The sequence below is a fragment of the Carcharodon carcharias genome, chromosome 4 (genome assembly GCF_017639515.1).
Source record: "Carcharodon carcharias isolate sCarCar2 chromosome 4, sCarCar2.pri, whole genome shotgun sequence".
NCBI lineage: Eukaryota > Metazoa > Chordata > Chondrichthyes > Lamniformes > Lamnidae > Carcharodon > Carcharodon carcharias.
The window spans coordinates 3,600,913-3,626,862 of record NC_054470.1 but is presented as its reverse complement, the minus strand read 5'-3'; the positions used below and the strand labels follow the sequence as shown (position 1 = coordinate 3,626,862).

At 46.1% G+C, this 25,950-nt stretch overlaps 1 protein-coding gene across 9 annotated transcripts in view; it reads right to left on the bottom strand.

Annotated features, from left to right (window-relative positions):
• Nucleotides 1-25,950, bottom strand: part of LOC121277432 (3'-5' RNA helicase YTHDC2) — a 174,098-nt gene that overhangs the window by 86,650 nt on the left and 61,498 nt on the right. For all 9 annotated transcript variants that reach the window (XM_041186886.1, XM_041186885.1, XM_041186890.1 and 6 more), the window contains 5 exons: nt 17,135-17,231; nt 4,928-5,015; nt 4,765-4,845; nt 4,595-4,677; nt 214-319 (listed from right to left, as the gene is read on the bottom strand). In XM_041186886.1, coding sequence (XP_041042820.1) covers nt 214-319; nt 4,595-4,677; nt 4,765-4,845; nt 4,928-5,015; nt 17,135-17,231 — 455 coding nt within the window. The remainder of the gene's footprint in view (nt 1-213; nt 320-4,594; nt 4,678-4,764; nt 4,846-4,927; nt 5,016-17,134; nt 17,232-25,950) is intronic.

Below are 25,950 nucleotides of genomic sequence, written 5' to 3'. Positions count from 1 at the left end.
CTTTCACAGGCTCATCCAATATAATACACAGTAATTGCATGAGAAAAAGAACAATTTTCAGTGCCCATTTTTTCTGGCAAAAAAACATTTGTAAGTAATGCTGGTGACTTAACTCAAAATTCACTCCATTTAACTCTTCGGGTACAACAAAAAAGGACATTTACAGTTATACATTAGAAAAAAAATTACATGAACAATAAAGCAACCACACACCTGCAGTGGCATCCGTAGCAACTCTGGAGTCTGGAATTCTAACAGGTTTTGGAATCGTAACCTACTAAACAGGTGAAAACAAATTCCTGGTCGGCAGCGACCTGCCCTGTTATAAACAAATAGGAACGCAGTGTGGTTAAACAAGCGAGAAGAGCCAAACTATCCTTGTTTTTGTTTTGAACAATTTAATACTCCACAAAACCTCAACTTATAAAAGACATCCAGCAAGTTTTTTGGAAATCATTCAAATCAGTCAACACCTGGTTGTTCAAAGGAAAAGCAATGTTTAACTGATATTCTTCAGGGCAGTGCTATAAGTTGAAGTCTTGCTTTGATATTCTCCGAATGCTAATCACTTCCTTAAGCAGTATCAGCATATTGCGTCTAGGGACATGGCATTATTGGCCAATATTTGACAATACCACCTTGAGAGCAACAGTAGCCCCTTCGTGATCAGAAACTAATGTTCATCTCATCCATACATCCTATTGTCAAAGGAAAAGAAAAATACTGCGGATATTGGAAATCTGAAGTACGAATAGAAAAATGGTGGAAATGCACAGCCTGTCAGGTAGCATCTCTGGTAACTAACACAGAAATTGCTGGAAATATTCAGCATCTGTGGAGAAAGAAACAGTTAGTGTTTCAGGCTAATGGCTTTTCATCAGGACACATCTGCAACAGCATCTATGGCTCAGTGTCTCTCTCCACAGATGCTGCCTAATCTGTTAAGCGTTTCCAGAATTTTCTGCTTCATTATTGGAGGAGTTGTGAATAGATCTCAACACTGTGGAATTATCAATAAATATCCCCAATCCTAACCTTTTGATGAAGGAATGGGCATTGATGAAGGAGCTAAAGACTGGAGAACCGGCCTCAGCGCAGCAAAGAACACTTGTACCGACGATAACCGCAACAAATATCCTTTGTGTCAGCATTAAAATAAAAGCAAACTTTTGGGGGCAACCGAAATGGAGGAGGATGCTCCATAATCTTTCGCGGTTGACAGTGTCATAGGCTTTTGAGGTCTAAGAAGGCCACGTACATGGGTTGGTGCTGTAAGTTCCCTGCATTTCTCTTGCAGCTGCCGGGTGGTGAAGATCATGTCCATTGTGCCCGTTAGTGGGCAGAATCAGCATTGCAACTTTGGGAGGAGCTCTTCAGCCACAGGGAGAAGGTGACTGAGGAGGATTCTTGCGATGATCTTCCCTGTGGTCGATAGGAGGGAGATTCCTCTATAGTTACTACAGTCAGACTTCCCACCTTTCTTGAAGATGGTCATGATTACGGTGTCGCTGAGGTCTCCTGGCATGTTCCCCTCCATCCAGATAAGGGAGATGAGGCCAGGTATTTGTGCCAATAGTGCTTCCCCGCCATGCTTTAGTGTCTCAACTAAATTCCATCTGTTCCTGTGCCCTGTTGTTCTTTAGCTGTCGAATGGCCCTTTTCTACCTTGTGCCTAGTTGGGGTTGTGTTGAGACGGTGGCAGATAGCATGTTGTGGCACGGAGTCAAGGGCACTCGCGTTGAAGACAGAGTCTCTATTAAGATCATCTTCGAAGTGCTCCTTCCTGCAGGCACTGACTGCCTCTCAGTCCTTGATAAGCACCTCTCCGTTCTTGGCCAGGAGTGGAGAGGGGGCTTTGATCTTGGGCCATGGTTGGTCTTGACTGCGCTAAAGAAATCTCACATGTCATGGTTGTCCGCTAACTGTTGGATCTCCTGCGCTTTCTCCACCCACCTGATCTTTAGGTCGTGGGTTTTTTGCTGTACCTCAGCCTTCAGCCGCCTGTAGAGCTGCTTACTTGCTCTCGAGTTGGGTTGCTGTTTCAGGTTCAGAAATGCCTTGCGCTTGAGACTTATCAGCTCTTGGATCTCCTGATCGTTCTCATCAAACCAGTCTTGGTGTTTCCTGGCCGAGTGACCAAGCGTCTCTACGCAGGTGCTGATTATGGAAACCTTGAGAGCAGACCAAACGCTTTGGACACTCTGTTTCTGGGACACTGGGAGTCACAAGGTTGGCAGTGAGGCACTGGCTGAATAAGGCTCTCTTATCAGGGTCCTAGAGTGCCTCAGTGTTGATTTTCCTGCGGCATTGTTTCTGTTGTTGTCGCTGCTTTGGGGTTACATTGATGTTGATGACAGAGTGAATTAGGCAGTGGTCTATCCAGAAGTCGTTGGCTCCTATCATGGCACGGGTGATACAGGTATCCTTGCGGTCCCTCGCTCGGACAATGACATAGTCGAGCAGGTGCCAGTGCTTGGAGCGTGGGTATTGCCACGAGGCCTTGTATTTGTCTCTCTGACGGCACAAGGTGTCGGTTATGACAAGGCCGTGTTCTAGCATTTTGTCAGCAGCATGATACCATTGGTGTTCGATTTCCCCACCCCCCTCTCTGCCGATTACATCTCCCCAGAGGTCTGTGTCCTTCCCAAACCTGGCGTTGAAGTCGCCAAGGAGGATCAGTTTATCATCTGCTGGGACTCAGGCCAGGGATTGTTCGAGGTTGGAGTAAAATTCTTCCCTGCACTCATCTGAAACGTCCAGTGTTGGGGCATATGCGCTGAGGACTGTAGTGCATTGGTTCTGGGCTAGGGTGAGCCGAAGGGTCATGAGGCGCTCGTTTATCCCACAAGGGGTGCCTGCTCCACGATGACGTACAAGCTGTGATCCTGACCAATAGATTCACCACACATCCAACGCACGTTCGGACCGGGGTCAAGCAAGGCTGTGTCATTGCACCAATGCTCTTCTCGATCTTCCTTGCCGCAATGCTTCATCTCACCCTCTGCAAGCTCCCTGCTGGAGTGGAGCTAAACTATAGAACAAGCAGGAATCTGTTCAAACTCTATCACCTGAGGGCCAGGTCCAAGATCCACCATCATCGAAATACAGTATGCAGGCGATGCTTGTGTATGCGCACACTCGGAGACCGACCGCCAAGCCATCATCAACACCTTCACCAAGGGGTACGAGAGCATGGGCCTTAAACTAAACATCCATAAGACAAAGGTCCTCTACCAATCTGCCCCCTCTCCCTCCATAAAGCACTGTCCCCAGATTATCAAAATCCACGACGAGGCCTTGGACAACGTGGACCACTTTGCATACCTTGGGAGCCCACTGTCAACAAGGACCGGGACCACTGACGACGAGGTTCAACACCGACTTCAGGTGTACCAGCTCTGTCTTTGGTCGCCTGAAGAAAAGAGTGTTTGAAGGCCAAGGCCTCAAACCCGGCATCAAGCACATAGTCTAAAGAGCAGTAGTGATACCTGCCTTCCTATGTGGCTCAGAGACGTGGACTGTGTACAGCAAACACCTCAAATCTCTGTAGAGGTACCACCAGCACTGCCTCCACAAGATCGTGCAAATCCACTGGCAGGATAAGCACACCAATGTCAGTGTTCATGCATACCTGACACGAGGCTTCTGAAACAAGTGCTCTACCCGCAGCTTCAACATGGCAAGCGGGCCCCAGGAGGGCAGAGGAAACACTTCAAGGACACCGTCAAAGCCTCCTTGAAAAAGTGCAACATCCCCACTGACATCTGGGAATCCCTGGCCCAAGCCCGCCCGAAGCGGAGGAGAAGCATCCAGGAAGGAGCTGAACACCTCGAGTCTCTTCACAATGGCTGGCTGAAGCCAAGCGTCGACAGCGAAAGGAGTGCGTGGCCAACCCAGACACCTCACCTACCTGTTCTCCCTACCACCAATGGCCCCACCTGTGAGAGAGACTGTAGGTCACGCTTTGGACTCTTCAGTCACCTGAGAAGTCATTTTTAGTGTGGAAGCAAGTCATCTCTGACCCCAAGCAATTGCCTAAGAAGAAAATAAAAGCAAAATACTGCAGATGCTGGAGATCAGAAATAAAAACAAAGTGTTGGAAAAACTCAGTAGGTCTGGCAGCATCTATGGAGAAAAACAGAGTGAGCGTTTTGAGTCCAATAAGACTCTCCTTTGGGTTTCGAAGTAGTGTCATATTGGACTCGAAAAGTTAACTTTTTTGTCTCTTCACAGGTGCTGTCAGACCTGCTGAGTTTTTCCAGCACTTTGTGTTTTTACTCTCAGCTCTTTCATCCACATCAGGATCAAGGCTACATTGACATTGAGAGATGAGTGTTACATGTGGAACCCAAACTAAGCATTAATACATTATGGGTGAATACATTTTGCTTGATGTCACTCATTTCATGACTTTTATGATGATTGGGGGATATTTATAGGGCAGCAATTGGTTTAGATTCATCTTATTTTTTGAGGCTAAGACTTACCTGATTAGCAGATAGATGTCAATGTCATAGATGGATAGCTTGGCTAAGGCAATTAACTCCTTACATTCTTACAACTATGTTTAAAATGGTAAAAGTAGCCATAATACCTTCCCTTCCTCTGGACAGCACTCGCTTTAGAAATCCATACCATTTTTAACATTGTGACAGAATTCAGCGCATCAAACGATTTCTGAAACAAAAACATAATTGAAATAATTAAATGTTCCTAATTTCATAGTATTATAGATATATTTTGATGTTCGTCAATTAAAATTACCTCTTTCACTTTCCCAGAATCAATGACAAATACCACATCATTGACAGTGATACTTGTCTCTGCAATATTTGTGGAAAGAATCTGAAATAAGACAGAAGGATCAATTGTGCTTTAAGTGAATGAAAGAATAAAGCTTAATTCTGGGGTTTTATTTTAAACTCACAATTTTACGAATTCCACCAGGTAGGTTTTTTAACACTTTCTTTTGGTCAGATGTCTGCATGTTTGAATGAAGCATAAAAACTTGTAACCTGAGACAGAAAAAAGTATTGTATTGTTTAGATATTCGCTTGCATGAAATAAATTTAAACATTTTTTTCAATATACCAAGAGAGCATACTAATTGATGATTGTACGACATTCAGCGCCATTCGTGACTCCACAGATCCTGATACAGTCCATGTTCAAATGCAGCAAGACATGGACAATATCCAGGCTTGGGCTGACAAGTGGCAAGTAACATTTGCACCACACAAGTGTCAGGCATTGACCATCTCCAACAAGAGAGAATCCAACCATTGCCCCCTGGTGTTCAATGACATTACTATCACTGAATCCCCCACCATCAACATCCTGGGGCTTACCATTGACCAGAAACTGAACTGGACTAACCATATAAATAATGTGGCTACAAAAGCAGGTTAGAGGCTAGGAATCGCGCTATGAGTAACCCATCTCCTGACTCCTCAAAGCCTGTGCACCATCTACAAGGCACAAGCCAGGAGTGTGATGGAATACTCTCCACTTGCCTGGATGAGTGCAGCTCCCACAATACTCAAGAAGCCTAACACCGTCCAGGACAAAGCAACCCACTTGATTAGCACCACATCCACAAACATTCACTCCCTCCACCAACGATGCACAGTAGCGGAATTGTGCACCATCTACAAGATGCACTGGCTCACCAAGGCTCCTCCAACAGCACCTTCCAAACTCACGACCAATACCATCTAGAAGTACAAAGGCAGCAGATAGATGGGAACACTGCCACCTGGAAGTTGCCCTCCAAGTCACTCACCATCCTGACTTGGAAATACATCGCCATTCCTTCACTGTCGCAGGGTCAAAATCCTGGAACTCGCTTCCTAACAGCACTGTGGGTGTACTTACCCCACATGGACTGAAGCAGTTCAAGGCAGCAGCTCACAACTACCTTCTCAAGGGCAATTAGAGATGGGCAATAAATACTAGCCCAGCCAGCGAAGCCCACATCCCATGAATGAGTTAAAAAACAATAATTCTATAAAGGTATATATTATGATTGCACATCTGTGAAAATAATTCATTATATCAGCTTCACTTGTATTTAAGAGATTATTTGTCTACACACCACAGATGCTGTATGTGACTAATTCTACTATGTTCTCCACTGTTATCCTTCTAGACATATATCTGGCTTCAATCTTGCCAAAGCAGCTGAATGTGTCTGATTATTTTCTGTATATTCAAAAACAACATTATAAACATGGAGATGCTGTCGTTACATATGCAATACATTTTGTGAACAATTCCAAAAGTAAGCTTATGATTAGTTTTAAGATGATTCTCAATTTAGTTGTTTGGTTTATAATGTTTAAATTTATATTTAGGAGCTCAAATAGATCCTATATTCCATTGTTGGCAATATTTTGAAAATATCAACCAAACATTCAATACCAATAAACATACTGTAAAGTTAAATCACAAAGCCAGAGTGTTCTCCCATGTAATTCTTTCATACTGAACCTCGTGAAGGGTCAAGAATGAAGTTACATTTATTCAACACAGTTTTGATGACACCTCCTTTGGTAGTTCAGTGGGTAAAATGTATTACTTCCTGCAATACTTAGCCATTCTGACATAAGCGCCGGGATTTTCCTGCCCTGTTGTGGGTGGGACCCACCATGGGCGTGGCGGCGCCCCAGCCAGAAGTCCACTGACTTGCAGCGGGGCTGGAAGATCCCAGTGGCAGGAAGGTGCAGGGAATCCCACCCAAGTTGAGTTAGCTGATCTCATTGAGGGTGGCAGTAGAAACATTACAATTAGGTTCAGTACTTTTCCCTAGCCCAGGAGAATCAGCCAGGGTTCCTGCAGGGAGCAAAGAAAATTGTTTTATTTGTCAAAAGGTCACCAAACCAGGATAAGATTCAGAGTAAATCTGTATTATCACACCCAAGTCTGCAGCGTTGGAAACAAGACTTTGACTTACAATATATGTAAGAGGGAGCAACCAAGGTAACAACTTACAAGTGCCCAGCAGTTAACTGAATTAAGTAACCTGGGATCAGATGCGAGGGCCCCCAAATCCCAAGAATCCAGGATATAAAAGGGGCTTTCTAGTTGGAGAAGTCAAAATGGAGACAGAGGAGAAGCGTCTCTTAACACAGGATCATAGAGGCAATGCTGTCTATTAACTGTCTGCCTAGGTAACATCAGAGCCCCATTTACTGGGAACAGAAATTATGACTGATACCCAGCAACTGTAGCTCTAGTAAATGGTAAATTGCGTTAAGGTAAGAATCTAATTGTTGTTTTTCTGATTCAGCAATACAAAAACTTCGGTTGGAATTTTGCGAGCCCGCTGGTGGTGGGTGTGATGGGTGGCGTGCATGGAAAACACAGCGGGACCCATTTCACGACAGCATGAAAGTAGGTCGCGATCCACTGCTCAGCCCACCGACAGTGCGCTGCAGTTCATACCAATCGGTCGGCGGGGAGTTAATTGTAATACATTAGCACACAGGCCATCCCACCAGACTCTTGGAACCCTGCCGTATCGTCCATCCACGTTGGCGGGAAAGCACACTGATGTGTTTCACAACAGCACGTAGGTGGCATGCACTTGGCGGCCTTCACTCTGGGGGAAGTGAGGTGAATGAGCAGCAGTGTTCTCCACAGCTCGCCCATTGTTCACAGGCCTCGGGTGCTGGGGGGTGGGGGAAACTGATGCCCAGCTCCGCAGGCAGCTACGGAGGGGGGGGCGGGGGGTTGTCCGGTGGCAAGTGCTGGCCAGCCTCGGAGGCGAATGCTGAGAGGTGGGGGGGGTGTCTGGGGGTAAGTGCTGGCCAGCCATGGAGGTGACTGCTGAGGGTTGGGGGCTGACTGATGTGCTGGCCAGCCTCGGAAGTGACTGCAAAGGTGAAGGGGGAGGTGGTCAAGTGCTGCCCTGGCACTGCACCCTGCACACAGGCAATCAAGGTGGGGGGCAGGGTAAGCAAGGGAAATGGCCACGCATTTAGGATAACTGTATAAATTGGCCATGCCTCTGCAACTAAGACAGATCAGGCACAAGCCCAGCCACAGTGATATGATTGGGGTCAGGCTCCTAGCCTGCCCACCCATGCAAGCATTGCAGGAGCACCAAAGGGCAACCAAGTGCTCCAAACCTTAGCCCCCAACCCTCCCACACCCCAGGCACAGACTTCAAGTCCACCACCAATTTATTGGGCCGCAAAGCAGTTGGATTGTACACATTGTACAATCTCCTCACCAATGCTGGCCATGTAGGAGTCACTGCTGGAGGCGCTCACAGTCCTTTGCAATCTCAGCATCCTGGTTTGGACCAGTGTCCCCCATGTCACATGCTGACAGGGCAGCCATGCAGCGCACTCATCTCTGGCCATCCGAGGGGTGACCAGCACCCTCCAGGAAGCATTAAGGGTGGTCACACAGGGCCAGGGAAGGTGCTAAGTGCAACCATGATAACCACGTCTCCCTCTCTCTTTCATGCTGCAGGAGGACCACGTCAGGATCATGGATCCTGGTGACCTAGCTGTGTGCCTGATGGCCTACAGAGACCGTAGAAGATGGAGGAGAGAGTGACTGAGGCTCCTAGCTGCACAAAAGGCAGGAACAGCAACCTCATGAAGAAGGGGCAGCAAGGGCTCCAGCATACGCTGCCCAAGAGTGACAGCGAGCTGTGGCTGGTCAGCGCCTAGCGACATCCAGGGTCTAAGACGCTGCCTGCCATTCCTGCAGATGACTGAGAACCAGTGTGGCTGTGAAAGTGACTGTGGTGCTCAATTCCTAGGCTAGTGGCTCCTTTCAGGGCTCCACAGGTGACCCCTGTGGGATTTTACAATTCGCCACCCACAAATGCATCCATGAGGTCACGGATGCCATCTTCTCCATGACACACAACTTTGTGCATTTCGCCCCAGGATACAAGGGCCATTGGATTCGCCCTGATCTCGGGATTCCCACAGGTGCAGAGTGTGATTGACTGTACTCACGTGGCACTCAGGTCTCCATTGCTACACTCAGTGGACTTCATCATCCGCAAGGGCTGCCACTTATTGAATGTGCAGGCAGATGTGTGACCACCAGAAACGCATCCTGCAGGTGTGCGCACTGCTTCCAGGGAGTGTGCATGATGCCTACATCTTGAGTCGCTCGCAGATCCCTGCAGTCTTCCAGGGTCCACAGAGGCTGCAGGGTTGACTCCTTGGGGACAAGGGAGGCTGTGGGTGATGACACCCATGTGGCGGCCTCAGACTGCAGCAGAGCGACGGTATAATGAGGCTCATGCTGCAGCTCCCAACTTGGTGGAGCAGACCATCGGGATGCTGAAGATGCGGTTCCGGTGCCTGGACCAGTCTGGTGGAGCCTGCAGAGGGTGTCACACATCGTCGTCGTCTGCTGTGCCCTTTACAACCTGGTGCTGCAACGGGGCGAGGAGTTGGCTGAGGAGATGGAGGAGCTGCAATGTCTCCTCCGATGAGAATGACACTGATGGAGATGAGGGTGAGGGGGTCCTCAGTGATGGCGACAACAGGGATGAGGCTCTCGCACTGGCTAGACAAGGCAGCACACTCGGGAGGCCCTCATAGCTGCCAGATTTGTGGAGGATGCTGACGGCATGCAGTGAGGTGTACCCGTAGATTCTCACTTCGCAGTTGTGAACGTTTGACTCCAGTCTGCCTTATCTCGGCGCCAACACCCTCTGAGGGAATGCGCCTGTTATGGAGATGCAGGGGAGGCCCTAATATTCGCCCAAACGCAGGAGAATGACAACAACATGCAGTGATAAGACTCCGTTGATCTTCACATAGCTTCTGAGAATGTCTGACTCCTGTCTGGCCGAGTGCAGCTCGCTTGCACTCCATGATCAGGGCCATATCAGAGATGCAGCCATGAAACTTTAGATGCATCTAATGCTGTGTCCGCCTTCAGCACCTCAGCCCTTTGGGAGCTGGTGCACAGCATCACTGGTCGCGGGTGCTGGTGTGACGGGGGCCAGCCCCACCTTAAAGGTGCTAAGAGGACACAGAGTATGAGAGAACTCTGTGGCGCCTGCCCACTACATTCTGGCAGCAAGGCCAGCACTGTCGAGGTTCAGGCATCAGTAATATTTCCAGTGAGTGTGAGGCTAGACCATCACTGTGGTCTGAAATCTGCAACAGAGCACAGGGAAGAGGCCCTGGACTGAGACACCTCCCTTTAATCTTGCGCAGAAAAGTTTCACATCTGAGTGACAAGAACACTGCTCATCAGAATAAGGAGCCACAGGCAGGGAGACATTCTTGGGAGTTTATTGACAGAAGTAAACATTATGTACAAGTGACTAACATCTGTGCTCAAGCTATGCAACTAATTCTCCTTAACTTTACGTAGGATGTTGTAGGCTGCACTCCCTTTTCAGTTATTTAAAAAACCTTTTATTAAAGTTTTGTTTGCACTTCAGTCCCACACTCCTGATCTACAGGCACCCGGTGCGGAGGGGGGCCGGGAAGGAGGAGGGCCTCCTCATGAACCTGCTCCTGGGCTTGGCCAAGTTAGCCATTAGCGGGCGATCGAGGGGGTTGTCCCACCCAACTGTTTGCCCCTCTTCTGCAGCTATGTTCGCAGCTGGGTGTCCCTGGAGAAGGAGCACGCGGTGTCTGTCGGGACCGTCAAGGCCTTCCGTGACCGGTGGGCACTGCGAGGACTGGGGTGCTTTATTGACCCTCTTAATCACATTTTGATTTGATGTTTGTAAGTTTCCTTTAAAGTCTGTCTTTGGTTTTACAGTTACCCTAATTTAGGCGCCGTGTTTATTCTTTCCTTCATTTAGTTAATTTAGTTTATTTGGTTGACTCTGAAAGAGTAATTCCCCTGAACTGTCCTAACTCTGCCACTACTGTCTTGGTGCTTCCTGGACATCCACAGCGGAGGTGGAGGCAGCTTGCTGACTGTGACGCCCTGTCTGTGATGACTTTGGCGGGCGTCCTCTGGAGGACCAAGGCTTGGAGGGCCCCGGCCAGCTTTTGGGGTCCTGTTGTGTGGCAGTGGTATCCTCCTCGGACTGTAAAGCTGGATCTGCAGAGGTCACAGGAAGGTGGGGGGGAAATCAGGTGGGTCGGTCACTCCCAAGGTCACCTGGGTGGATGGCCCCGGAGCTTGCAGCTGCTGATCCTCCTCTCTATGGGCTCCCAAGGGCCCCTGGCTGACTCTGAGAGAGGAAGCGGTAGCTGGAGTGAAATCGAGCTGCCTAGCACCCCTCTCAGGTACACATTGTTGGAGGCCAACTATGGCATCAATGATGGAATTAAGCCTGCGCAGCAGTGCAGGAATGACGTCCTGGGCCAAGGTCTCCATGGCAGCCACCATCCTGCCAGTGCTGACCTCAGTGCATTGCAAAGAAGGCGCTATCACCTCAGCCTGAAGACAGACAGACTCCTCCATCGTGCCTTGCAATCTGAGGAGGCAGTAGCCATCCCTTCCTGATGTTCCCGGCTTGCATTTGCAGATCCAGCAGCTGTGCCATGGCCGAGTCCAGAGGCTCGTCATCTGACTCGGACTCAGCACGTTCTGGCCTCCAGCAGTCCTCCGACTACCAGGGACACTGTCTCTGCCTGCTGTGGATCAGAAAGTGCAATGTGCTCACAAGATTGTGGTCCCAAGGCTACTCTAAAGATAGGTCCCACCAAGTGTGTGCACTGGTGGAGGGTGTGGGTGAGCGCTGTGATAGTTCTTCAGGGAGGGTGCCTTCAGATTCCTCTTCAGAGGTTCCTTCGGAGCTTGCTTGGAGGCTCTGGGTCATGGACTCCGTCTGCTGCTTCCCAGATGTGCCTCCAAAAGCAAGGGGAGATAATTAATGCCTGGCAGTGGCCTGTGAAAGAGGACACATCATTCACTGTATGGTTGTCTGATGGATGTTGCCCTGCTGGGTCCTCACTTGGTAGAGCAGCGCCGACCTCACTGTCAGCACTGGACCAGTCCAGATGCTTGCCGGCCAGCTGGATGGCGGTGTTTTCAAATTCTGAGAGAACTTTGAATTCCTGCATCCCTCCACCCATCTGCAACCTTTCCCTCCTGTTGTGAGCCAGTTTGTCCGTCCTGCATGGATAGAGATGGGGAGAGTGTATCAGGACGCCTGCCGGGCCAGATGATATGTACGCCTGGCTTGTGTGGGTGGTGAGTGGTCCCATGGACGGGATAAGGACAATGATGGTGTATATGAAAGAGTGAATGGTGATGTCCCTTGCGCCAGCAGCGAGTGAAGGCCCTGTGGGTGTGTGATGGGGCTGAGTGTCAGAGAGTTGGGAGTGATGAAAAGACTGACTTACCCTGGTGGAACAGAAGAGATCATTCATCCTTTTGTGGCACTGGGTGACTGTCCTCTTCTGAAGGGCGCTGGCACTGACTACCACTGCCACTGGCTCCCAAGCCGGGTTGGTGACATTGCTATCCATCCTGTGGCCAGGGGAGGGGTAGAGGACAACTTGGCGGGCCTCCATGGCATCCAGCAATCGCTTGAGGGACCCGTAGTTGCAGCGGGGTCTGCAGTCTTTTTGCTTTTGCTGGCCATGTCTCCCAGGCAGCAGTGGTGAGCTGGTGGCGATGAGCACTTTGCTGACAGCTGCATTTTAAAGATGGTGCAGGTGTGATGCAACAGCGGGGTGATGGTGAGCAGGCGAATGAGAGCCCGTCCACCATGGAAATGGCGTGTTTCGCGGGAGTGAATATATACCGAGGCGGGCTCTGGAAGATATGGTGTGAAAACCTGTCATTTTCATCGACGGGCAGGACCCCATTTTACCCGCCTGCCACTGCGCTTAGTGCAATCCTGGGAAAATTCAGCTCTTCATGTTGAGAAAAATAAATAATTGAAGAAAATATTTTCTTGCAAATTTATTTCCTTTGAATATGCGAAAACGTATTTTTCATAAATATATAGTTTTGGTTAAAAAATTGTGTGGAGATGAAAGATGCGGGCATAGTTCTTAATGAATCTGTCATCACAAAACAGAGGAACAATTTAGACATTGTAGTTAAAGAGAAGTGTGAAATGCAAAAAGGATGGAGAGAGAAAACAACATGGGGTTTAGCAAATTCGCAAGTAGATAACTCACCAGGCCCAGATAAAATGTTAAGCAGCAGCAAGGGTGGAAATAGCAGATGCTCTGACCATCATTTTCCAATCCTCTCTGACTACCGGCAGTACTTGAGGATCAGTGGACTGCCAATGTTGTACATTTGTTTAAAAAGGGAGAAAGGGATAGCTCAAATAATTACAGGCCATTTTGCATAACTTCATTGGTGAACAAATTATTTTTAAAAATTCTGGGGCTATTAATCATAATTTGAAAAGGCACAGATTAATCAAGCGCAGTCAGCATGGGTTTGTGAAGGAAAGGTCATGTCAGGCTAACTTGATTGAATTTTTTTCAGGTTTGATCAGTGTGGCACATTTGATGTAGTGTACATGGACTTTAGCAGGCTTTTGACTAGGTCATACACCGCAGGCTGGTCAGAGAAGTAGAAGCTCATGTCATCCAAGGGGACATGACAAGTTGGATTCAAAATTGGCTCAGTGGCATTTTTGTGACCGGAAAGCTGTTTCCAGTGGGGTTATGCAGGATTCAGTACTTGGTTGCTTGCCTTTCATGGTACATATCAATGATTTAAATGACACTGGACAAGAAGTAGTGGGGAACAAAGAAACGGCGGAGGAACTGAATAGGTACTTTGCATCAGTCTTCATGGTGGAAGACACGAGTGACATCCCTAAAGTTCAAGAGAGTCAGGGAGCAGAGATGACTATGGTGGCCATTACCAAGGAGAAGGTGCTTAGAAAACTGAAAGGTCTGAAGGTGGATAAATCACCTGGACCAGATGGATTACAACCCAGAGTTCTGAAGGAGATAGCTGAAGAGATAGTGGAGGCGTTAGTGGCAATCTTTCAGGAATCACTGGAGTCAGGGAGGGTCCCAGAGGACTGGAAAATCGCTAATGTAACCCACCGTTTAAGAAGAGAGTGAGGCAAAAGACAGGAAATTACAGGCCGATTAGCCTGACCTCAGTCGTTGGTAAGATTTTAGAGTCCATTATTAAGGATGAGATTTCAGAATACTTAAAAGTGCATGGTAAAATTGGGCAAAAGGCTTCATCAAGGAGAGGTCATGCCTGACAAATCTGTTAGAATTGTTTGAGGAGGTAACGAGTAGGTTAGACAAAGGAGAGCCAATGGATGTTAGCTACTTGGACTTCCAGAAGGCATTTGACAAGGTGCCACACAGGAGGCTGCTCAGTAAGATAAGAGTCCATGGTGTTAGAGGCAAGGTACTAGCATGGATAGAAGATTGGCTGTCTGGCAGGAGGCAGAGAGTGGGGATAAGGGGGTCCTTCTCAGGATGGTGGCCGGTGACTAGTGGAGTTCCGCAGGGGTCAGTGTTGGGATCACAACTTTTCACTTTATACCTTAATGATCTAGATGAAGGAACTGAGGGCATCCTGGCTAAGTTTGCAGATGATACAAAGATAGGTGGAGGGACAGGTAGTATTGAGGAGGCGGGGAGGCTGCAGAAGGATATAGACAGGTTAGGAGAATGGGCAAAGAGGTGGCAGATGGAATACAATGTGGGGAAGTGTGAGGTCATGCACTTTGGTAGGAAGAATAGAGGCATAGACTATTTTCTAAATGGGGAGAGAATTCAGAAATCTGGAGTGCAAAGGGACTTGGGAGTCCTAGTCCAGGATTCTCTTAAGGTTAACTTGCAGGTTGAGTCGGTAGTTAGGAAGGCAAATGCAATGTTGGCATTTATTTCGAGAGGACTAGAATATAAAAGCAGGGATGTGCTGCTGAGGCTTTATAAAGCTCTGGTAAGACCACATTTGGAATATTGTGAGCAATTTTGGGCCCTGTATCTCAGGAAGGATGTGCTGGCCCCCGAGAGGGTCCAGAGGAGGTTCACGAGAATGATCCCAGGAATGAAAGGCTTAACATATGAGGAACATTTGAGGACTCTGGGTCTATACTCGATGGAGTTTAGAAGGATGAGGGGGGATCTGATTGAAGCTTACAGAATACTGAAAGGCCTGGATAGAGTGGACTTGGGGAAGATGTTTCCATTAGTAGGAGAGACTAGGCACAGCCTCAGAGTAAAGGGAAGACCTTTTAGAACAGAGGTGAGGAGAAACTTCTTTAGCCAGAGAGTGGTGAATCTATGGAATTCTTTGCCACAGAAGGCTGTGGAGGCCAGGTCATTGAGTGTATTTAAGACAGATAGATAGGTTCTTGATTGGTAAGGGGATCAAAGGTTACAGGGAGAAGGCAGGAAAATGGGGTTGAGAAACTTATCAGCCATGATTGAATGGTGGAGCAGACTCGATGGGCTGAATGGTCTAATTTCTGCTCTTATGTCTTATGTCTTATGGCTAAACTTAAGTATAAGGGGCATGATTAGTAAGTTTGCAGATGATACAAAAATTGGCTGCGAGATCAACAGTGAGGAAGAAAGCTGTAGACTTCAAATATACCAATAATCTGATCAGAAAATTGGTAAATGGAATTCAATCCAGAGCAGTGAGGTACAGTAATGCATTTGGGGAGAGAATACACCAAAAATGGTCAGATGCTGAGAAGTGAGAGGAGTAGAAGGGCCTTGGAGTGCACGTTCATGGACCACTGAAGGTAGCAGGACAGGGAGATAAGATGGTTAAGGTGGCAAATTCCTTTATTAGCCAAGGCACAGAATGTAGAAACAGGGAGGCTATGTAAGAACATTAGTTAGGCCACAGCTAGCAGAATGCATACAGTTCTGGTCGCCACATTATGACAAGATTGGATTGCGCTAGAGGGAGTACTTAGGAGATTTACAAGAATGTTGCTAGGACTGGAAATTTTTTAGCTAGGAGGAAAGGTAGGATAGACTAGGGTTATTTTCATTGGAATGGAGGAGGTTGAGGGGAAACTTAACTGAAGTGTATAAAATTATCAAGATCAATTGGATAGGAAGGGCCTATTTCCATTGGAACAAAGGTCGATAACCTGGGAACATAGATTTAAAGTAATTGGTAGAAGGATTAGAAATGTTGAGGAGAAAATATTTCATTTAGAGTGTGGTGGGGTCTGGAACTCACTGCCAGAAAAGCTTGTAGAGGCAGAAACCTTCAACAAACTTAAATAGTACTTATATTACCATAGAAGGCTATGGACCAAGTAGCAAAAGTGGGATTGCTCTTTTTCGCCTAGCGCAGGCACAAAGGGCTGAATGTTTCTGGCCCTTGGAGATGGGTTTAGTGGCAGAACTGGAACCAAAATTAGACAATCTCACATTGGTGTGGACCCCAACGCAATCCACCTCTGAGTGATCTTGCTGAAGGCAAGGTCTGACCAGCACCGGCTACTCTCCTGAAAGCTACAGGTAATTAAATGCCCACTTGGGAAGAAATCAGTGACACGTTGGGATCTTCTCAATAGCAAATGACCCCCCAATCCCACCACTGAGACTAAAGCCCAGCTGCTGGATGGTGGCAGCCTTCCAGTAACAGGCCACAAGACTGTGGGTATCTCCTTCAAAATCCTACCTTCCAATGCTGTAGATATCAGAGGGCCAGAGTTGTGGCCCTAGTCATCAGGTGGAGGGATTCTGCCCTCCTCAATTATACCTTTGCAGCTGTAGCCAAAATTATGTTTTACCATTTTATTATTCTGCAGAGGGTACCTCAAAACTGCCAGCTGTACGAAGGGGCTACCAGCTGAACATCACTACAGGCCCTCTGACTGGACCTCCCGGTTCTCTAGTCTGCCACCCACTGTCGTTAATTGGACAGGCTCCCAGAGAAGCTTCTCAACTGGCTCCTCCAGGAAGATCACGACCAACGTCCTACCGCACCCACTTACAGATCCTGACCTAGAAATGAGGAAAACATTGGGATGGCAAACTAACACAGAAAATTCATCCTGTTGGGTCAAATGGCCTCCTTCTATGCCATAAACTTCTAAGGTTCTATGATCTAGCACTGATTGATTCGTACCTACTGTATGTGAAAGACAACACATTCCAACATACAGTCTATGTAAATAAACTATTTGGAATATAAGGAAATCAATTCTTATAAATTATATCAACATTCATTTAATTTCCGATTCTAGAAGTTTTACGTGATATCAGTTTTGAAAACTTACTTGTGAGAATTATCTGCAAATCTTTTGTCATCATAGAGTATGCGATCTCTGAGCCCTACAATTTCATCATATCCTGGTAAAAAAATTAAAACAGCACCTGGAAATATAAACATAAAGACATTAAAAGTATTTTTTTAAGCAATGGATATTTTTTAAGATATAGAATGATGTACTATTGTACTACTAAATCCTATTGCATGATACATGGAAATTAAGTTCATGAAACTGTGTGAAATTGTGTGGATTTGTAACAAGATGGATGAATTGACGGCACAAATAAATATAAATAGCTATGACCTGAGAGCTAATACAGAGACGTGGATGCAGGGTAACTGAGACTGGGAACACAATGTTCAAGGGTATTCCATGTTCCAGAAAAATAGGCAAAAAGGAAAAGGAGGTGGGGTAGCTTTGTTAATAAAGGAAATTATCAGTGCGGTGGTGAGTAGTGATGTAGGTGCAATAGATCGTGATGTGGAATCATTTTGGATGGAAATATGAAATAGCAAGAGGAAGAAGTCGTAGGTAGTAGTCGTCCACAGGCCCCCAAAGAGCTGCCTCACTGTCGGACAGCTTATTAATCGGGAAATAATGGAGATGTGTAAGAGGGTGCTACAATTGTCATGGGTAATTTTAATCTGCATATTGACTGGACAAATCAGATTGGCAGGGGTAACATGGAAGGCAAATTTGTGGAGTGCATCAGCGATTGTTTCTTAGAGCAATACATTGCAGAACCTACCTGGGAGTAGGCTATTTTAGACCTAGTGATGTGTAATGAGGTAGGATTAATAAGAAATCTCATAGGTAAGGATCCTCAAGGGAGTAGTGATCACATGGTAGAATTTCAAATTCAGTTTGAGGGCGAGCAATTCGGGTCTCAAACAAGTGTCCTCAACTTAAACAAGGGCAATTACAGAGGTATAAAAAAGTGGGCTGGGAAAATAGACTAAAGGGAAGGTCAGTGGATGAGCAGTGGCAGACAGTTGATCAGATATTTCATAATGCTCAGCAAAAATTTATCCCAGTCAAAAAGGACACAATGAGAAGGAGGAACCACCCGTGGTTAACAAAAGGTGGTCAAAGAGAGCATCCAATCAAAAACTAAGGCATACAAAGCAGCGAAAACTAGCAATAAGCCAGAGGATTGGGAATTTTTATTTTTTTTACGAACCAGCAGCAAGTGACTAAGAAGCTAATAAAGACGGAGAAAATTAATTACGAAAGTAAATTGGCAAGAAATATAAAAACAAACAGCAAGAGCTTCGTTGGGCATATAAAAAGAGAGCGAGAGCGTGGGACACTTCACACAATCACAGTGCAGAAGAGACACTTCGGCCCATCAAGTCCATGAGAAACACCTGACCTCCCTACCTAATCCCATTTACCAGTACTTGGTCCATAGCCTTTAATGTTTATGATATGCTAAGTGCTCATCCAGGTACTTTTTAAAGGATCTGAGGCAATCCACCTCCATCACCCTCCCAGGCAGTGCATTCCAGACCGTCACCACCCTCTGGGTAAAAAAGGTTTTCCTCACATCCCCCCTAAACATCCTGCCCCTCACCTTGAACTTATGTCCCCTCGTGACTGACCCTTCAACTAAGGGGAACTATCCACTATCCACCCTGTCCTTGCCCCTCATAATCTTGCACACCTCGATCAGATCGCCCCTCAGTCTTCTCTGCTCCAACGAAAACAATCCAAGTCTATCCAACCTCTCTTCATAACTTAAATGTTTCACCCCAGGCAACATCCTAGTGAATCTCCTCTGCACCCCCTCCAGTGCAATCACATCCTTCCTATAATGTGGCGACCAAAACTGCACACAGTACTCCAGCTGTGGCCTCACCAAGGTTCTATGCAACTCCAGCATGACCTCCCTACTTTTGTAATCTATGCCTCGATTGACAAAGGCAAGTGTCCCATATGCCTTTTTTACCACCCCACTAACGTGCCCTTCCGCCTTCAGAGATCTATGGACACACACGCCAAGGTCCCTTTGTTCTTCAGAACTTCCTAGTGTCATGCCGTTCATTGAATACTTCCTTGTCAAATTACTCTTTCCAAAATATATCACCTCACACTTTTCAAGGTTAATTTCCATCTGCCACTTGTCTGCCCATTTGACCATTCCGTCTATATCTTCCTGTAGCCCAAGACACCCAACCTCACTGTTAACCACCTGGCCAATCTTTGTGTCATCCGCAAACTTACTAATCCTACCCCCCACATAGTCATCTATGTCATTTATATAAATAATCAAAAATAAGGGACCGAGCACTACCTGTGGTACGCCACTGGACACTGGCTTCCAGTCACTAAAGCATCCTTCTGTCATCACCCTCTGTCTCTCACAACTAAGCCAATTTTGAATCCACCTTATCAAATTACCCTGTATCCCATGTGCATTTGTCTTCTTTATAAGTCTCCCATGTGGGACCTTGTCAAAGGCTTTGCTGAAATCCATATAAACTACATCAACTGCACTACCCTCATCTACACAACTGGTCAGCTCCTCAAAAAATTCAATCAAATTTGTTAGGCATGAACTCCCTCTGACAAAGCGATGCTGACTATCCCTGATCAAACCTTGCCTCTCCAAGTGGAGATAGATTCTCTCCTTCAGAATTTTCTCCAATAGCTTCCCTACCACTGACTTGAGACTCACTGGCCTGTAGTTCCCTGGCTTATCTCTACAATCCTTCTTAAATAGCGGAACCACATTAGCTGTTCTCCAGTCCTCTGGCACCTCCCCCGTGGCCAGAGAGGAATTAAAAATTTGGGTCAGAGGCCCTGCGATCTCCTCCCTTGCCTCCCTCAGCAGTCTGGGACACAAATCATCCGGACCTGGAGATTTGTCCACTTCTAACCTGCCAACACCTCCAATACCTTGTCACTCCCTAAATCAATTTGCTCAAGAACCTCGCAGACTCTCTCCCCGAGTTCCATACCTTCATCCTCATTCTCTTGGGTAAAGATGGACGTGAAGTATTCGTTCAACACTCTACTGATGTCCTTTGGCTCCACCCATAGATTGCCCCCTTGTTCCCTAATGGGCCCTACTCTTTTCCTGGTTATCCTCTTCCCATTGACATACTTATAGAATATCTTGGGATTTTCCCTACGTTTACCAGCCAGAGCTTTCTCATATCCCCTCTTTGCTCTCCCAATTGCTTCCTTAAGCTTCACCCTGCACTTTCTGTACTCCACTGATTTGCTTCCTTTGTAGCTTCTAAAAGCCTCTTTTCCTTCTCATCGTATCCTGAATATCTCTGGTCATCCATGGTTCTCTAGGCTTGTCACACCTTCCTATCACCCTACAGGGGCATGTTGAGCCTGTACCCTCCCCATTTCCTTTTAGAACCACCTCCCCCCCCCCCCACCCCCCCACCGCTCCTCAGTAGATTTTCCCACAAGTAGCTGTTCCCAGTCTACCTTGGCCAGATCCTGCCTTATTTTACTAAAATCCGCTCTCCCCCAATCCAAAACAGTTTTTTTACAACTTGTCTATCTATGTCCATAACAAGATTAAATTGTACCATGTTGTGGTCACTGTCAATAAAATGCTCCCCCACCACCACCTCAGCCACCTGTCCGGCTTCATTCCCCAGAATTAGGTCCAGCACTGTGCCGTCCCTTGTTGGACCCTCTACATATTGACCTAAAAAGTTCTCCTGTACACATTTCAAGAAATCCACTCTATTCAAGCCCTTAACACTATGTCTATCCCAATTAATGTTGAGAAAGTTAGAATCACCTAATATAATTACCCTACTGTTATTGTTTTTACACACCTCCACAAATTGTGGACATATTTGCTCCACTTGGAGGATGCGACTGGAGAGCTGATAATGGGAACAGGGAAATGACAGATAATTTAAACCAATATTTTGCATCGGTCTTCACTGTGGAGGACACTTTAAACATTCCAAAGATATCATTTAAGAAAGGAACTAATGAAAGGAAAAATCTTGGAACAGTCTCTATCATGAGGAACAAAGTATTTGACAAACTAATGGACTAGATGCAGACAAGTCGCCAGGACCTGATGGCCTACATCCAAGGGTTTTAAAGGAAGTGGCTGCAGAGACAGTGGAGGCATTGGTCGAAATATTCCAGAACTCACTAGAATCCGGGAGGGTCCCAGCGAATTGGAAAGCCACTAACGTGATGCCCCTGTTCAAGAAGGGAGGGAGACAAAAAGCAGGAAGCTATAGGACAGTGAGCCTAACATCTATCATTGGGAAAATGTTAAGAGTCCATTATTAAGGAAGAAATAACAGGACAATTAGAAAAGCTTAACGCAATCAAACAAAGTCAACATAGTTTTGTGAAAGATATCATGTTTGACAAATTTGTTGGAGTTCTTTGAGGATATAACAAGCAGAGTTGATAAAGGAGAACTGGTAGATGTAGTGTATTTTGATTTCCAGAAGGCATTTCCATGGGCAATTCCCTGCTCCCGGGACGTTCCACAAAAGTCTCCGGCTCTGAGTTAGAGTCTGAGGCTTCGCACTGTTCCGCGGTACTTAGCTGAATAATTACCTAGGAAATGCTAGACAGAAAAACCTAGACTAACTCCTTAGTAACTACAGAAGTAACCCCCCCGACTCCCCCTTCAACCACCCCTCCCTGACTCAGCCCAACTACACCCAGACTACCACCCAGCACCCAGCCCAACCAACCAACCCCTGAACTGACTACCCCTTCCGACCACACTAACCCTCAAGCTGACTATTCCTCTGATCTGATTAACCTTCCCAACACAACCTGAACACCGTCAACTCGACTACCCTTCCTGACACCACCATCCCTGGTCCACCTGCCATCTTAGCCATCTACTCTTCACTCAGCTACTTTTACCCACCCTACCCACTTACCACACGCACCTACACACCCTACCCATTCACTCATGGATCAACTCATTCATTCACTAACATTCACACTGGACATTTTTACAGCAGTTAGTGCCATAAAAAAGGGGGCATGTCCACTCATTCGCTGATGCTACTCTGCTTCGATGGAGTTCTCCAATGGACTGCACACTCCATACTTATGAAGAAGCCAGGCTCAGAAGACCCAGCCAGAAATGCAAAGCAGTGTGAACGCAAAAAGTATGGTTGGGATGGCAATCCCACAGTGATTGACATTTCGTGGAAGACACGGGCGAATATCACAGAATTACCTGAATTAATGCAACATTTCACTCACTCATCTCACACACAGGTGTGAAGATAATACACTGTTACAGCCTATAATTATCTCAGTCTCTTTCATGGCAGGCCTGTAGTTTCTTAGATGAAGTTGATGCTTAAGTTGAAGTTCTTGTAAAGCGAAGGGTTCTCAGCAGGCTGAGAGATTTCTGGTAGTCAAATTTCTAGGGGGTTGGTTCTGAAGTGAACTTCAACCAGAACATGTTGGAGAGTCCTTCTCGTGCATGGGGTCTCCCACTTTCAATGTATGGCTGCTGGCTGCTTGGTGACTTGCAGCTAATTGAATGGCTTTTGGTGAACTCTTTGTCTGGAATGATTTAAAAGCAGCCTGCAAAATTTGTTCTCACATCATGTGACTTCCACAAGTTCAAAGCCCTTTTTCCAAATAAAAGGGTGGTGTGTATGTTGATTCCAATCATCCTGTGTTGTCATCTGACATCTTTAAATTCATCCATTTTAATTTGGGTGAGGGAAACAATCATAATACAATGGAAGGTTGATAGAATCCATTCATATCCATCTTACACACTGAGTTATGATATCCCCTTTTACCCAAGGTGAAACAGAGTCAGGTTGGCTGGAATTCTACTGTCCTTTTATGTTGATCCATCTTAAACAAAGGGATATGTGAATTCCCCTGGTGGCTATGAATGTCCATATTTAATTAGGCATTCGCTTGAGGCATCAGGCTGTCTGAAACTCAAAACGCCAAAGGTCACATGATTTTCAGTGGCAATTTTAATAGTATGCGCCCAGTTTTAAAAGCATTGACTGGAAGTTCATAATATACTGGGACATAACACGCCTCTACCTCATGGGAAGAAAGTCATCAAGTTTCCACTTTATTCCCCAAAAAATTGAATCTTGGCTAACTTTTTTTAAACATGGCTTCTCTGTGAAGCATAAGGGAACACACACATTAATCGTCACAGATTTGGACATTCATATAGGAACCTAGCACTGCTACAGTTCTGTTTGTTGTATCCCTGTTTTCCTTATAAATCTCCAGCTACTTGTTGTCTGGTGAATGTTCATTAATGTCTGTATGCGAGGTTTTGAGTACTTTAACATCAACTGGTATATGATTCTCAATGATTTAGCAGTTGCTGGGAGTTCAAGCTCCATGCTGATTTCTTGGCGGGGGGGGAAGAGTCAGATTTCACAGACCTGTGGTCCATTTCAAAGTGTCTTGCATGCAAATATCCCTGTTTTATTGTGGTGTCTGCAAACCTCAACCTTTTCATGGCTGCTTCCAGAGCACAATTGTGATGATTCAGGTTTTGGTCTACTCATATTTCTAAGATGAATAGTGGAGTGTATTGGTTTTAAACACACGAGGTGCCTGGGCTCTCCCCCTGCACCTTATCCTTAGTAAGCTTGGGAGTTGAACTGCTAAGTTGGATTTAAGTTTTTGAACCCGATGGTTTTAACAGACAATTTTACATCAGCTGCAACAAAGACAGAAAATGCTGGAAAAGCTCACCAGGTCTAACAGCATCTGTTGGGAGAGAAACAGAGTTTCTGACCCTTATGACCTTTCTTCAGAGCATACAGACTCAAAACGTTAACTCTGTTTCTCTCCCAACAGATGCTGCTAGATCTGCTGAGTTTTTCCAGCATATTGCTTTTGTTTCAGATTTCCAGCATCCAAGGTATTTTGCTTTTATTTTATGTTAGCTGCACTTGTACTTGTGGCTTTTACAAGTGCAGTTCACCTTATGGTGCATTGACTTGTCTTTTTTTGTTACTTGGGGGTTGGGTTTGCCCCAATCTGCCCCAAGTCCTTTGGGACACTATTTCCCACCAGCTTCTGCTACACTGCCCTGTGGCACTTCATCTGAATGAGGCGTCACCCTCACTGCCTGCCAGTTTGGGAACTTCGTCTGTCCCTATTTAAATCTGGGAAGAAGTTGCCCGCCAACCAGACTTCTGGTTCAGCACCTTCATTCTTTTAAATTTCTATGGGCTTTACCTTGGCCTCTTTAAACTCTACTAGCCTGGTTTTGGCGTCTTGAACTTATATGGTTCCATTCTCACCCCTTTTACATTGGTAGGCCCTCTCCTGGCCTCTGGAAAGTCCTCTGGCTTTCTTACAATTTCCCTAATCCTTATTGGCTCTGTCACCCCCTGTAGGATGTTAGGGACTTCCTCAGCTCTGCAATTTAGCATAATTTTTCTGGTTCCCCTCCCTCCATGGACTACTTTTAACCCACTGGGCACAGTACATGGTACACCGCCAATACATTCATTCCCTGTATGGGCAAGATCATAACAATCCTGGCCATCACTACACCAGTGATCCACTGCAGGTGAATTTTAACTAGGGGTGCCTTTAAACATGTGCCAATAAGCCCTTTTCCTCACATTGTAGTCTTTGTCCTGCTTTTGGGCAGCATCTCAGCAACCTTCACTGCAAGCGGTGTTTGAAAACATTCTGCATCTCTAAAAAATGGTTATTTCTCTTCTTGGAGCTTGTGATACAAAAGGAGCCACTGTCCCTTTGTGCAAGAAGCCTTAGCAAGTATTCTGTCCTAGACTGCTCCATTTAAGTCTGGGCTCGGTAACTTCCAGGCTATGGACATGGTTCCAACTGCAGCTCCCCCATTGGCCTTTAGGTGAACCAACAGTTTTCTTTGATGTGTCCAGGGTTTCTGCAATGGAAGCAACCAGGCAGGTTCTGGCAAGTTTACTTTCCAAGTTCTTTCTTTTTAAAGGTTGGGGACTAATCTGGCCTGCCTTCTCTACTGTCCTTTCCTCTGGAGTCTATTTCTGTTTCATCTACCTCCTTCTTGTCTCATTAGGTGCTAGGAGTTACTAGATCCAGATTTGTTTATATTTAAAGGTTTATGGGATAAGTCATAGTTATCAGACATGATGGCTCCGTCACTAGCATTTGAAACACTTTGTTCCTGTATGAGAGTTTTAAGGCTGTATGAGAGGCAGTTTTTGAACTCCTCCAGCAATAATATTTCTCTTAACCCTTTGTAGGTGCAGTCAATTTGTAGGGCTTGGACCCACCTGTCAAATGCTAACTGTTTAGTTTGCTCAAATTCCAACAAAGTCTGTGTGGGCTTTTTACAGGAATTCTGGAATTATTGGTGGTATGCCTTGGTATGGGTTCAGAGTCACTGAGAATAGTAGCCTTTGTCTGTTTATAACTGGCACAGCTTTCAGCAGACAGCATAGAATAAATCTCACCAGCCTTTCCTATGAGCTGACCTTGTAGTAGGGATGTCCAAAGCTCTGTTGGCCATTGTAATTGAGCTGTCAGTTTCTTAAAGGCTGTGAAGAAAGTTTCCACATCCTCCTTTTTAAATTTGGCAATGAATCTGGAATACTTTAGAAAATCAAATCTTTTCTCTGTGTTAAGGGTATTTAAATTACCACTAGGTAAAGTCAAGTTCTCCCTAGCTGCTTCAATCTGTCTCGGTTCCCAATCTTTCTGCACATTTAATTCTCTCAGGTTATTCTAGCTGGAAAGCACGGTCTTTCTTTCTCTCTTGGAATTTCCTCTCTTTTAGCGGAGTTTGCTCTCCTCCTTTCCTTTCTGGTCTTCTCATTCCTCTTTTCTTACCTGAAAATCTAACTCCAGCCTCCAGT